At 36.3% G+C, this 15,649-nt stretch overlaps 1 protein-coding gene across 1 annotated transcript; it reads right to left on the bottom strand.

Annotated features, from left to right (window-relative positions):
* Window positions 1–4,190: 4,190 nt before the first annotated feature.
* LOC131693290 (platelet glycoprotein Ib alpha chain-like) lies at window positions 4,191–5,339 on the bottom strand. Its single transcript, XM_058980999.1, has one exon. It carries the CDS (start codon window positions 5,276–5,278, stop codon window positions 4,658–4,660), a length of 621 nt encoding a protein of 206 aa, XP_058836982.1. The 5' UTR covers window positions 5,279–5,339; the 3' UTR covers window positions 4,191–4,657.
* Between the last annotated feature and the right edge of the window lie 10,310 nt (window positions 5,340–15,649).

Genomic DNA, 15,649 nt, shown 5'->3' on the forward strand with positions numbered 1-15,649 from the left:
TGCTATTGAATTTTGGATCGATCGGAATTCTGGTTCCGGAATTACGGGTTTCAGAGTACGGCCACACAGAAATTTCTCATATAAACTATAGGAAAAATTAAAAATAGAATTTTTATTTTTGATGCTAAATGTGTTCAAGGTGCATGAAACGTCGAGATTTGATGCAAACTCGAAAAAAAAATTTGACTACGATTCACTTTTTTGGATTTTGGCACATTTTTGCCTTTCTCATATAGAAAGGTTATGCAATCACTCTGAAAAACGTCAACCTAATCCATTTTTTTTTCGACTCGTTTAGGGTTTCTGGATTTTAACAGAGGCGTAGTTGATGGTTTACGGAGAGGGGTTACACCCCCCCCCCCTCTACTGTTCGCGCCCCTCCTTTAAAAATCTCCTTAAATCACCCCTCAGACCACCACCCCATCCAGCCCTCATACCCCTCCCTTTCAACCCCGTCATCTTTAAACCACCACTGTATCACAAAGCATACCAATTTAAGCTGGGGAGTCGTTCGTTCATGGGACTTTCGCCCTCTTCACATACCCAGCCCCGCATGACAAAATGAGTTAGCAAGCAGATAACATTGATCTAATGATGATTAGGCTAATGGAGTATGATATTTTTTTGTTTCAAGTGTTTCACCGTCGACACGTAGCTCATCAAGTTCGTGGCTGGCATGCCATTGTGTATAAGTGCAAAGTGTACTAAGAATGTAATGGACATTTCCACAATTATGTTGAACATAAAAAGCCTCCGTGCCATAGTTTAGAGAAATGAGAAAGGCACAATTGCACCGCTAGGTGGATTAAAACAGGTTTTTTAAGTTTTTATTGATTTCTACGAAATTAAAATTTTATCACCTTCTCCGGTGAGAAGGAAAAAGTCAAATAAACTTTATCCGGAAAATCATTCTCACGCTATTTGTGGAGACGGAGAATTTTGCGACTCATCTTATCTCGGAAAAGTTGGACATCGGATAAGCTTCTTCTCGCGGGGGCGAGAGAGAATTACAATGCCTGAATGTGATACATAACCAATCAAATTAATTTGTCTTTGTTTTTTATCGGCTTGACGTGTTTTCACCTATAAAACAGTCAAATCCATTGCTTTCGCCATTTTTAAAATAAACAAAATGAGTTTCGCATAACTCCTTTGTTACACTCGATGATCAATACTGAAATGATACACAAGGTTATATGACATTTACATTTCGAATGTGACCCTTCGATTCCTGTATACCATTGTAACAAACTTCACGCAATTAGAATCGATACCACCTGCCATTTTTTTCAAGTCGACATTTCCCTTAGTTAAAATTAAAACAACCCAATGCAAGAGCATGGGAAGCATGGGCTTAAAGGCGGCTGGGCCCATCATATGTTAACTACTGTCAACGTGTGTACATCAACATAGGGATGCCACACCCCTGGTTAGGAATGATCGCCTCCGCGCGAATTTTAAATTTTGTGATTAGTTTCTCGCATCAAAAAAATATTATACATTCAATTTCATATTAATTTTAGTGGCTTTAAAATAATTTTTATAAGGAAAAAAGCGAAAAATTGCAAAATTTCAATAAAATTGCTTTTGGTTCCCTTCAATTCATTTTCGGGTCCAATAATTTTTCTTGGGTCGGTTTCAAATTTTACAGGTGTTTTAGTTAGATTAAAAGGAAATTTTTTCAGCCCGGCGCTTGTTGATATGGCTAAGTAGCGCTTTGCTTCGTCTAGTAGTTATAATCTCTTTTGTTTTCACAGCCAGTGTACTGCCGATATACGCAGAACTGTCCCAAGTGCTATGGGATTGCCTATACACATGGGACAATTATGCGTAGAGCGACAGTGTAGCTGAGTGAAAAGTCTGTTACACTTGCTGTGGAGGTACGCTATGCATTGCCGTTCAACACGCGACTGAGCTTGTCCGTTTAAAAATCCTGGGAAGCAAAAATATGCATCGTTAGCATACTTTCTATTCCCGTCTCTTTTATTCTGCTGTGATTTTTATGCCTTTTCTAGCATATACTTCTGATATGCATTCAATGAGTGGATAGACCGAATATGTCCAATGCATACAATTTACAGCAGAAGAAACGAGAGGCAGATAACAGCCAAAACGAAGTGAAGAGAACATAAAGAACACAATCGTATCTGTTAAAGATGGTACAGGATGCGATCAGCTTCTTAACAATTCATGGTTTTTCAACATTTTCTTCCGCGGTTTTATAATTTTTCACATCATTTTTCACTTTCTCATTTTCTTACTGAATGACGTCAATGGTTTGCATTTAATATATATGTTATTATTTTTAAATAATCTGCAATATATTCCTGAACTAAAAGTCGAACCGCTGATTTTTTAGGCGTGTACTATGTACATTGTTTTATTTTACCACGAATATAGTGACTTATCGTACCGCCAGATTTTAAAGACATCGGAAAAAGTACCCTAGCCTTATTTGATTTAGCTTGAAAAATATTCAGCCAGGCATAAAATCATTATTGCCAATACATTGCCAGATGTATAACCATTTCAACGAATGCATATTTGTCAAAATCAGTGCAAAAATACCATCGCACGAGCTCGCCAAAAAAACTGACCTGCTTGACCCCACCCTACTATAATATTAATGAAAGCCCCTTTTACTACTAAACCATTATACATGTGCAATTCCATCTATCCGCATTTTATTCAAGCGATCGCCGGGTAAATTCAGCACCGACACGATAGAAACGACGAAAAATTCGTCGAATAGAAAATCGTTATCGTTTCATTATAATATTAGCATATGCTGCTCATAGTCAACTATCCGGCGTTTAAGTTGCTTATTTTACCAATCGTGTTAATACAAGAAATGATAAATTTTACACATTTTCGGTAGCCGGCTGCCCAGAGCAATTAATAAATGATACATTGGCACACCTACTAACAGCTCTCCCCTTTCCGTGATGCATGTGGAGATGCAGAGGATTCTTCGGTGATTTCAACACTGACATCGAGTAGTATACTGTTATTTCAGTGACACGGAACCGAATGGAGTTGATAGACATGATAAGAAAGAAAACAACAAAATGATGATAGTTGATAATAAAATGGAATTTCAGACCATTTTATTAAGTTGGAGCAAGGTCGGATCAGTGTCGGACTAAAGTTTGAAAAAATGTTTGACATACGTCGGGCCAAATACTGAACCAATGTTGGACTAATGATGGACCACCGTTGGGCCCCTGCTAGTCCCATGTCGGACAAATGTATGACCAATATCGGACCAATGTATGCTGAAGCAATGTATGACCAATGTTGGACCAATGTTTAATAAGTTTTTAATAGATGTCGTCGATTCTAACAATCGGCAGATAACGTGAGAGCTATGCGTTTGAAATACTTATCAGCTAGCGAACAGTCAATATCAGTTACAGATACATTGTATTAATCATTCAATATAATGAGTGATCGTTTAGTTTGTCCGCATATCAATTTCACGTGTTTTGATACATTCATACATACTAAATTTTTTTCGCCGAATGCCAGCAAAAGTTTACTGAACTTTCTTCAGCTGAAAGTTTCAGCAATATAAGATGGCGAAAAATCAGCAATGTGAATTGAACCTGTTTGACAGATTCGTTTTGTTGAAAATTCAGTAATTTCAATTGTCAAATTGCCAGCGCAATTGCCAAACTCTCAATATTCTGGGCTGGATTGTTGTAAATCCGGTAATTGCGCTGTTAAATTGACAATTTGAATTACTGAATTTTCAGCAAAGCAAATCTGTCAAATTGCCGATCCTTCAGCATCTTCTATTGCTGAAACTTTCAGCTGATGGAAATGCAGTAAAATGTTGAAATGTTGCTGAAATCGACAGCCAAATTTTGGTGTGTACTAATATGGTGCAACAGGAAAAAAAATCGGCGAGTGGAACTGTAATTTTTAAAAATGCGACGGGTGAAACTGTACTTTTTATATTCCATGCAAACAATCAGAGCGATACTTTTCTTTCTTTTTCTTTTGTGTTTTTCTTCTACTTTTTCTATGCTATTGTTTTTGTTTATTCGATGCTGTTTTAGGTGTGAATATTGACGAAAATATGCATTACCTGGTCTATGAAACATAAATATCCTAGAGGTCCCGATCTTACCAATTTTTGTGTATTACAGTATGTGTGTCATCAACTTGAGTAATGCGCTACTTTTCTAGGGTTTCCTTCTCGACTCGGTTTCGTATAATTAAGGACAACTTTGTAAAAACAGGTTGCGTTCGGTATGGTGGTTGTTAAAATTCGCTCATGATAAGCTGCGAAATTAGCAATCGTTAATCCAGACAATGTTCAACTAGTATTGTTGAAATTTATTTAATGTCCAACAGTCAGTGATATGACGCGGTTGAGTACAATAAATTATCTCGATAACATATACAATATCTTATCGTTTGATAGGGTACTAATAAATAAGTTTGATGAATTTGCTGATACAAGTAACAGAGGTTTGCGGCACATTTTTTTACGATTTAGTATTTGTGTGGATTTAACTATGAGGAAGATGACATATTTCAACTTGGAACACTATCAATATTGCTCAAGTTAGGTATGCTGTTGTTTATTGATATAACTTGCAATAATGATCCGAGTTGAAAGTACATCTCGAATTCCAATGAGCTAATTTAATTATTCGAACTCCATCATGGTTTCGGCCGTTGGAGGAGTTACGGTTTCAACAGTCGGAACCGCATTCGTCGTAGTCGTCGTTCCAGTTCCCGGTGTTGGTGCGGAAGGGACTATTGGTCCTGGGGTGGGTGCCGTAGGTATTAATTCCGTGGTTGTTATTGAAGGTACTGTGGAAGACGGAGTTGGTGCTGTCGGAACTGTGGTCCAATGTGTGGTTGGAGTTGTAGCTGGGCTAGTCACGGGAGTAGTTACTGGAGTAGGTGCAGGAGTAGGTGCCGGGGTAGGTGCTGGGGTAGGTGCCGGAGTTGGTACTGGAGTAGGTGCTGGGGTGGGTGGTGGAGTAGGTATAGCACCTGTACATGATGATACTGGTAAATGGCATCCAACCGTAAACGGATGTTCACATCGTTGCAATCCAACATGAAAATGTTGATTCGGTGGACATGACTGTAGGTGAGCCCATCCAAAGTTACACGTGTAAAACAAACAGCAATCGGTTTCGTGCGCAAGATGAGTCGGCTTGTTTGGATTATCACTCAAGGGGCACTTGTCTGGATTCCAGATAGGACTAGAGCTAGCCAGCGTTACTACGCCGACAAGGATGACGAACACTGCTCGCATTTCAATTTTTTTCACACACGTATTTTATTGCTATTAAATCAAACTATTAGTTTCAGAATAACGTATTTAAACTGTGACCGCGTGGCTTCGAACAATGTCTTTTATAGCCTTTAATCATGTCGACTGATTGTGGAATATCTTATCGGGATAATTTCAATGATATCAGCAGTTAACAAAACAACATTAAAATCCCTAAGTCGGTGTGAATTCATCATAATCTCCCACAATTTCCGCTAGCCAATCAAGCTTTATGACTGCTTTCCTAGGTTTTGATTTATTTGACAAGCTACTGCAATTGCCGCTTTTGCAATCTACTGCGAACAATAAACGACATCGGCATAGATGTATCGCTTCGGCACATATGGAGGCCTCAAATCGAATGTGACGGATCAATTCGCTCAACAGTCAGGGATGACAAACATCGAATAGAGAAAAGACTATGTAAAATTAACTATCTATTTAGTTTCAGATATCAACGATAATTTTGATTGCAATAGTTTTCATTCCATTTTATTTTGTTTTCTCCTGTAAGGAACTTGGACCAATTTGGAACTAGTAAAGGTTATTGAGCTATACACGGTAAATCTGAACTTACTAATTTAAAAATATGCTTCACACATTGAAGAATACTATTTATACTTCAACAAATGATTAGATATTAGTATTTTAGAGTAAGTTTTACGCATTTTCGAGAATGTCAACGGTGATGATTCCTACCGTAAGTCTCAAACAGTTCGGGTGTGTTTTTATCTCTGTGTAGTATGATTAGACGCTCTCGGTGTTGCGTTGTGTCTTCTTCTCAAGGACAAATTTCTCAGATTTTTATTCGCCAGGGGGACGCTGTCTAGTAAGTATTTCGTACCAAACATCAGCTGGACCGGACCTGATTATCACGGTTAAACAGCAATAAATAAAACCTTTTACATATATTTCAACAACAAGTACACGCGACATGCGAAACCGCTTACCCTATATTCTCTTTTTGGGGTGAAGTAACCAAAAAACGGGGTCCAAAGCGCTGAACCGAGGCAAGATGTTGGATATGCGCAAAAGATATGTGATTTGACAGCCACAGCCTACCCCTGTTATTCGCGCGGTGAGAATTAAACAATAGCCAGCTGTATAAGCTGGATCGGTGTATCGTTGGAAACCAGTTTAAAAGAAAATTGGTTTTTATCTTTGTTAACACATTTATTGCTTTGTACCGTCTGTATCTTCAATCAAAAGTTCAATGCTTTCTGCAAACACAGTGATCTTGCTTCAGTTTATGCCGCAGAATTGGCTGCTATGCAGTACCTATACCTTTGGAGTCATTGACACATTACCCGAACCATTACTTCGTCGTTTCGGCTAGCCACAGCATTTATTGGGTAACATGCGGGAGCTACTTAGTGCTTTATCTGATGAAACTTTCCAGATAAGCTTGGTTTGCGTTCCTTCTCATTGCTCCATGCCAGGTTATGAGAAGGAGCACTCTTTAGCTAAAGACGGTGCTCAAGAAGGTGTATTTATGAACGACCCATGTGCTTCACCGAATTTTTTAGTATTACTCATCGCAGAACCCTCAAAAGTTGGAAAACTTCGTGGAGTAATGGTGAACTAGGAATGTGGCTATCTTCGGTAGTCCCTAAAGTATTGAAGAAACCTTTTGTTCAAATTCAAAGGGATAAATGTGGGTCGTGACTTCATTATTGTGATGTCCCGACTCATGTCAAACCATTACACGCTGGATGCACACCTCCGCCGTATTAGGCTCGTAGATAGTTGTTGCTGCGCTTGTGGAGACGAGTAGCATAATATAGAAAATATTGTCGGAACAGGCACCGAGTATAGTTCCGCCCGATCCCGGCACCCTCCAAACCCGAAGAAGATCACCTAACGTCCCGGTCCGAAATGTTATGGCAAGCCGCTATCTCTCATATATGTCCCTCATCTATCTCTCCCTAAAATCAATCAATATAAGAATTTAGCCCATGTCTTTTTCTGGTACTCAGAAGTCCCCTGTACTGCTTCTGTGTAGTCGGCTCGCATCAGATACACGCTACTACCTGATCGTCTTCATTCTTACCACTCCATGGTTCTATTCCTTAAGAGAGGCGGTTATAAATATATGCAATGCGAGTATCGATACAAAACTACGTTTCTATAATAAATTTTGGGTTATTTAATCCAAATTATACATTAAAAAATTGATTATATCCACCTAACAGTGTGATATAGCCTTTCCTATTACACTAATCATTCACATTTAATTATTAATTTTTTTGCGCTTAAATTTTTTAGAGTATCAGTTGATGTTTTGAAGAGCCTGTAAAAAATGATTTTTCATTGAAGATTCTCGAAACTGCAACTTTTGTGCTTGAGCGTTAATATTTTGATATCATTTTCAGTCAGCATGATATCTCGTGAATTAACTCACAGACCAATTTTTGTTTTTGGAATATTGTTCGTGATTATAATAGCAAGTTCACGACTCAGGACGAGTGCTTTCGGAATTGTGCTCTGATCCTTCGGTTTGAATTAAACGGCATTTCGGAAAGCATCCTACGTCTTCGTTACCCGCTCAACGTTCAACGGTAGTTGCAACAACTTCGCAAATTTTTGTAAAACAAACCTGTAATCAAAAAGAGGAATTCCACGAAGAGCCGTCCAATTTTGTAAAAAATCGTGACTGACCATCTTCGATTTTGATGAAACTTTTTACGTTGCGCCTATGTGGGAAATTAAGTATATTCAAGAGATAATCAAATAATTTTGTCTCAAGGGCAACTTTTTAAAAGGGCGTATGTGTTTTTGCGTGCACTACTTTCTAAAAAATATTGTTCAAGAACCATAATTTGTACAGCAAAACTATTCGAGAATGCGTTGCAGGGCATTCATTAATCTTTTTTTAAAAAATATACACTGAAAAAAAGGTACCGATTTTCAAAAAAAATTATAATTTATATTAAAAATTGAAATTAAAAAAACCCATTTTTTTAAATTTTTATAAAAAAGAAACATTTTAAGTCTAATTTCATGTTGGAGAAGTTATCAATAAAAAAGTTTTTCTTACAATAACTTTGTACATGTTTTTCAATTCTGTACTATTTAAAAAAAAAATATATATATATTTTTATCGATTGTGATTCTAAATGTCATTTCAAATGAAAATGCTCATTACAGAAATCTTCTAAAATGTAGTCGTTTTCAAGATATTTTAAAGTTTGTTTCGACAAAAAGTAATAATTCGTTAAATTACGCCCTTTTCATAAGTTATTCGTGTTTCTCCATCAACAATCGTACAATTTTCATAATAGTCATAATACATTCTACAACTTTCCTCTTTACACCATGACGATATAACAAACCATTAAAAAACTACAGGAAAATAATAAAAAAAATATTTGACTACATAGAAATTGAATTCTCTAAAAATGTTTTCAGCGCAAAGCTGATAATATTCGGATAATAGTTCAATTTGTACGTTATTTAAGTCGCACATTTGAGAATTACTCTTTATTCTGGAGGAACCATAGGAGGACATAGATTTTACCTGCCAATGTTTTCTGAAGGAAAATAGTTGATACCTGTATGAACCATGTATTAAAACTTACCTATATTTTACATTGAAATAGGTTAACACATTAAAGAGACTTAGTCAGTACGGTATTTTGGTGTCAACAAGAGCAAATTATTATGGATATCAATAAAGTAAGGTGTTGTAAGCCATTTCCTAGTAAACGGTGTTCATCGAAGCTTCGCAAAGTAACGCAAAAAATTATTGAAATTTTAAAATCCACAGAGTGTAAATTTCAATTGGATGAGTCTGTTTTTATATGTGATACTTGCAGGTTGCAGGCATGCAATTCTGACAATATAAAATATCTGCAGTTACCGAGCATCTACACTACAGAACCACAATCATCCCCTTCAGGATATGATCCAGTAGACATACCATCGGTTACATCAATCTTCTCAGCATCTACTCAGGAAAGCGATGTGCAGGATTATTCCAGAATACATAACATTGAAATATTCAAAGGAGTCCTGGGAATCAACGTTTCATCAATAGCAATAAACAAGCTTCAACAAGTCAATTATTCCAATAGTAAATATTCGAATATTTCACATGGAATACGAAAACATTTATTCGGGTTTAATGTAGAAAATGATGAGCTGGAGTTATTAAAAACGAAAGCTGCTGACCTTGATGATATAATTTCTCAACTGAAAGAGAGATTTGCAGATTCAGGATGTTCAAGAAACGATCAAGTGAGGTTATTGTCTATTTTACCAAAATCTTGTTCAAATCAAAAGATAATGGATGAATTTCATGCAAACAAACACATTGTATCGCAAGCTAGGTTGTTAGCAGAAGGAAAACATCACAACAACAAGAACAACGACAACGAAAAGATGGTTCATACTTTGGATTCACAAACAAAAAACACGGTGTTGGAGTTCTATGATAGCGACCAGATTAGCAGAGCCATGCCTGGGCTAAACGACTATGTTTCTGTGAAAAAGGATGGTAAGCGTCAACATGTACAAAAACGTCTGTTAATTTGTTCATTGAAAGAGGCTTTTAATAGGTTTAAGGAAATTAGTGAATTTACTATTGGATTTAGTTCATTTGCATCATTGAGACCGAAGAATTGCAAGCTATTAGGAAGTTCAGGTTCTCATAACATTTGTGTTTGTACGATTCACGAGAATGTTATTTTAATGCTCCATAGTCTACAAAAATATTCTTTCGAAAAAGATTACAAGTTGTATTTCGAAAAAATGTTGTGTAGTGCATCGTCAAGATCAAAAGATTGTTATCTTCGTGAATGTGGCCGCTTTCAATGTTTGAACACAATTGTTCGGAAGAATTGGAGGAACGTTGTGTTGGAGAAATAACTTTCGAACAATGGGTTGCTACCGATAGATGTAATCCAGAAACACTCGTGAAACCAGTTGATGAGTTTGTAACATATTTTGGTGAGAAGTTGGAAAAATTGATAACTCATGATTATATAAAAAATATATTTTTTTAAATGAATCAAAATCGTCTTTAAAAATAGGCGAAGTTTTAGTAAATTGTGATTTTTCTGAAAATTATTAATTTGTTTTGCAGGATGCTTCTCAAAGTAGTAATTGGAACAATGATCAAGCTACAATTCATCCGTTTGTTATTTATTATATGGACTCTGAAATAATAAAAAATTTAAGTTTTATAATAATATCCGAAGTTCTAAAACATGATACAATCGCGGTGCAGGTATTCATTTCAAAGTTACTAACTTTTCTAAAACCAAAAATGCAATTAAAGAAGGCTATATTTATGTCTGATGGAGCTGCTTCTCAATACAAAAATAGAAAAAAAATTGCTAGTCTTTGTAAATATAAAACTAATTATAACATTGATGCTGAGTGGCACTTTTTTGAAACTTCTCATGGAAAAGGACCCTGTGACGCAATTGGCGGGACATTGAAACGAATGGCAAGAAATGCGAGCTTAGCAATAGCACACGAACATCCAATCACAAGTGCAGAAGAGTTATATAAATGGGCTAACCAGCAAAGTAATGAACAATTAACAAAAAAATCGTTTTGTTATGCATCACAAGAAGAATACGAACAGGGAGCAGCTGAATGGAGTAGCCTGTATCAGAAGGCAAAAATGATTCCAGGTACACAGTAATATCACTCTTTTGTTCCTATTTCAGAAAATAAAATTGCCGCGAAACTGTTTTCGAATGACGAAACACCAAGTATTTTTAGCATATATAAACGAACAAAGTGTTAAGGTGTATATAGAAGATAGGAATTGTATATAATAGGAAGAAATAAATTTTAGTATAAAAAATGACCGATAGTGATTTTATAAATCGGACCTATAACTTGCAACATTATCCTCTTATCATCTTGGTGTCAAAAGGTAAGTTGTAGAACTTATCATGACCATTATGAAAATCGCACGATTGTTGATGGAGAAACGCGAATAACTTATGAAAAGGGCGTAATTTAACGAATTATTACTTTTTGTCTAAACAAAATTTAAAATATCTTGAAAACTACTACATTTTCGAAGATTTTTGTAAAGAGCATTTTGACTCGAAATGACATTGGGAATCACATTCTATAAAAAATATATTTTTGTCTGTAACATAGTATAGAATTGAAAAACATGTACAAATTTATTGTTGGAAAAACTTTTTTATTGATAACTTCTCCATCATAAAATTAGACTTAAAATATTTCTTTTTTATTTAGGTTTTCGCTGGCAAAAAATAAAAATTTTAAAAAATGGGTTTTTTTAATTCCAATTTTTAATATAAATTATAAATTTTTTGAAAATCGGCACAATTTTTTTTTCAGTGCATATTTTTTTACAAAGATTAATGAATGCCCTGCAACTCATTTTCGAATAGTTTTGCTGAACAAATTATGGTTTTCGTATTATTATTGTTTGTTCATTGTGCATGCAAAAACACATACGCCCTTTTAAAAAAAAAAGCTCTTGAGTCAAAATGGTCTAATAACCTGTGGAAGTCATGGAGACTCATAAACCAAACATAGCTGCAAATTTTTGTTAAAATCGGAGATGGTGGATTTTTATGGTCGGCCACTTCCCCGTGGAATTCCTCAAAAGCATTACAGTTTTCTTCAAGAAATCATGCATCTCCTCCAATCTTAATGATGATTGTAAATGAACTTAAGCTGATTAAAAACGAACCAATTACTGAGCAGATTAGTATCAACATGTTTGAATTGACTAAGAAAGTGTAACTGCAAGCATCATAGCAAATCCAACTGCCAGAAGGAATTAGACAATAGGCCATGCACCCAGCCGCTGACAAAAATTTTACATAAAAATCACAGGAATCGGATAAATTGCAGTAATTTAAAAACAGAGAAATCTAAAAGATAGTCTCTTCGGCACAGGAGAATCAAGTGCGACGTGTCCTATTTGATTTGTTGGAATCAAGTGTGATGCTGAAATAATTGAGCTCGCCCATATTTATAGTTTCTAGTTGTTTTAGTGGTGCTATCAATGTTACATTTAACAAAAATTATGTAAATTAGAAGATAACAGTAATCAGTAGGGGAGACCGGGGCTGGTTGGCCGAGTTTTACTTTCGGAATTTCTGTACTCATTCTGGTTAGACTTTTTGAAAACGGTTTACGCTGTCATGAAGATACAACCCTTGAGCAGATATGTATTTTTTTCCATTCATGAAATCAGGGAAAAAGTTATTAGCAAACAAATGCGGAAAGAAAAATCGGCCAACCAACCCCAGAGCTGGAGTAGGTTGGCCGAGTTTGGTAAAATAAGTTAAACACGTGAAATGTATCAGTGGAAAGCTTTTAATTAAAAAAAAATAAAGGATTGTGTACAGGACACGACCACGGTGACATTAAAAATGTAGCTTTTTTCAAGAGCGTGCAAATGAATTTTATCTATCACACATATCGACTCACGTTCTTGCTCACTCGCCTGTTTTCATATGTTACAATTTGCTATATACCCTCCCCATTAAAACATAATTTATTGAAGGTCATTTAACGGTAATCTATTATTACAATTAATCAAGTATCTCACTAGGTGATTAGCATTATTTGGCTGATCCATCTAGTAAAAATAGGCTGGTCTGTCCAGAAAATATATTCAAAAGAAAAGTTCCATATTGAGAACTGTGATGAGCAAGCCCACGCCCGCCAACGGAAATATACAGATTCTCCATGAAATTAGAAATTTCATTTTCCATTTAAATTTTCAATAATGTACTAATGAACTTAAGTAAACAATCTTAAGGTTAAGTATTTATTAATCGATTAGTGGTTGAACAAATTAAATTATTTGATAAATCACATTGTTATACAACGTTCGCACTACCAGTTAAAACGGGTTTTTATGCTATCTTGGTGACATTTTTCTTGTTGCTAATTATTATAACGAGTTATAACTCTGTAGTGTATACATTGTATTATTAAACCAACTCTGCAGCGTTTTATGTTATATAGGTGTTTTATGTGATAATAGGACTGACATAATTATATCTTCAGTACAGCGGTTTGTTTCATAATTTAAAACAGATTTATTTTAAAATTTAAATTGGTATATCCAACCGTTCTATTTGTTGTATACTTTAAAACGCGATTAGAACTGTGTTTTAAATACATAGGGCAGGACAGATACTCTGACTGCATAAACTGGGAAAACAATTTTAGTCCAGTAACGCTTAAGACATCGCTTGAATTTTAATCGAAAAAGAACACCCGCTTAAACTGCTGCTTGGACGGTAAGTTGTTTTAAAATTTTCCGTTTTGTGCAGTACGAAACAAAAGTGTTTGAAATTAGAAAACAAAAAGTTCTGCTAGGAATGCGATTGTTTCCGATGCAATAACACTCAGGTTTTTTTACGCGGGGGATACAGGCCGCGTAAATGAAAACCGTGTAAATTTCAAAAAACGCGTAAATGAAAACCGCGTAATTTCAAAATCCGCGCAAAAAAAACCGCGCAAAAAAACCGCATAAAAAAACCTGAGTATGCTCTCCTATATAAAATACTACGCTGCTGAACAGTACAATAACTACAGAAGCACGTTGTCAGATGCCTTACTGATAAAAAAAACATATAACCGAAATATATATATATCACATATAACCGAAATATGAAACATATGAAAGCCAATAGGCTCTTTACCCTACGCAGCTACAAAGCGCCGTAAGCATGGATTAACAAGTTATAACACACACGCATGCATAAAAATAATTTTTTTTTCAACGCAACACTCTCAAGCAGGACTCATAAGTCGCATCCTGCCGTATTGAATTAAATCCAAACCACCCCACCCACCCACTTTGCAAATCAATCATTCTGTGACACTGTGCTAGTACCCGAAAAATCCGCACATGGCCACCGCTGCCGAAAATGCATAGCGTCTACCGCTTAGAATAGCGTCCAGACGCTGTAGACATGATCTTACCCGTTCGACATAAGAACAAAAACTGATTCAAACGTGTACGCGTCACCTCTATTTATAAACTAACCGTATATGGTCTAGTCACTTAGGTGCGAGTGTGTGCAAATGTCAACGTTTTTTTTTTCATTTCGTTTATTTGATAGGCACAAATGCGTTAGCTTGGCGGTGCCAAATGCTTATGTTTTTACATTTTGGATATCTTAAAACTAGGAGGTTACAATGTTGAAATATTTTTTTTACAAAGGAAAAAAAAAGTTTACAGCTATCTTAAGACTAGAAATAAGATTCAATATACAAGAGAGGGAGATTTTTTTATGAAAAAATTTAAAACAAGGGATTCACTTTGATATACAAGAGGGGGAGTAATAGTATTTTACGAAATATTTTACGGTTATCTTAAAACTAACAATATAGTTTAGTACACAAAAGGGGGAACAAATATTTATGAGAAACTTCACAGAAATCTTAAAACTAGGGATTCAATTCTATTTACAAGATGGAGGACAAGAGTTTCAATAAAGAGCAAAAATTATAGCTATCTTAAAGCTAGGAATACAGAATACTAATTTGAATTTTTTAACTAAAACTTATGCTTGGTCAAGATATTCAGAGGGTGGCTTATTTCCGCATCAGTGTAGCAGCAGTTGTATCAAGGACAGGGGAGAGACAGGGAAAGTAGAGCAAAACTTGCAACTTTCGCTCGAACGGGGGGGGGGAAGGGGGATCAGCGAAACAAATTTGCGCCTCAGTCTAGTAAGTCGTCGAGTACCGGATTGGCGGATGGTATTCTTCGGACCCGCGGGGAATCCTTCAAAAGTCATCGGACCTCGAGTCGCTCTCGCTTCAGTTTTCTTCTATGCAGGCGTAGTGGTAAGGGCGACGGCGGTTACATAGTGGCACTCTGGAGCTGATCGGTTCCACAAGGCAGGAGGAATCTCTAAAAACGAGAAATAAAAGAGAGGGGCTAAATTGGGATATTTATCGTTTTTATGAAGGTATAAATAAGGGACATATAGGGGAAATCACGAGTTGCCAGCATATCTCGGACTGGTACATTGGGTGGTCTACCTCGGGCCCGAAGGGATTCCTTTAACTGAGACCTGGCGTCACAATAGCCGGCGCATACCCAGACAACGTGTTCGATGCCGTGATAGCTTTCATCACAAGCGCACAGACTACTCTCCGTAAGCCCAATACGCCGCAAATGCGCATCCATGGTGTAGTGATTGGACATAAGTCGGGACATTACGCGAATAAAATCCCGACCCACATCCATCCCCCCGAACCAAGGCTTCGTTGATACCTTTGGGATAATCGAATGTAGCCATCGTCCAAGTTCCCCATTGCTCCACGAGGTTTGCCAACTGTTGAGCGTCCTCTGACGAAAAATACTAAAAAATTCGTTGAAGCAGATTG

Source organism: Topomyia yanbarensis, chromosome 3, assembly GCF_030247195.1.
Source record: "Topomyia yanbarensis strain Yona2022 chromosome 3, ASM3024719v1, whole genome shotgun sequence".
In the NCBI taxonomy this organism is placed as follows: Eukaryota; Metazoa; Arthropoda; class Insecta; order Diptera; family Culicidae; genus Topomyia; species Topomyia yanbarensis.

What these genes read in the sequence shown, in the direction of transcription:
- LOC131693290 (XM_058980999.1), bottom strand. Translation starts at nt 5,278, where the DNA reads ATGCGAGCAGTGTTCGTCATCCTTGTCGGCGTAGTAACGCTGGCTAGC.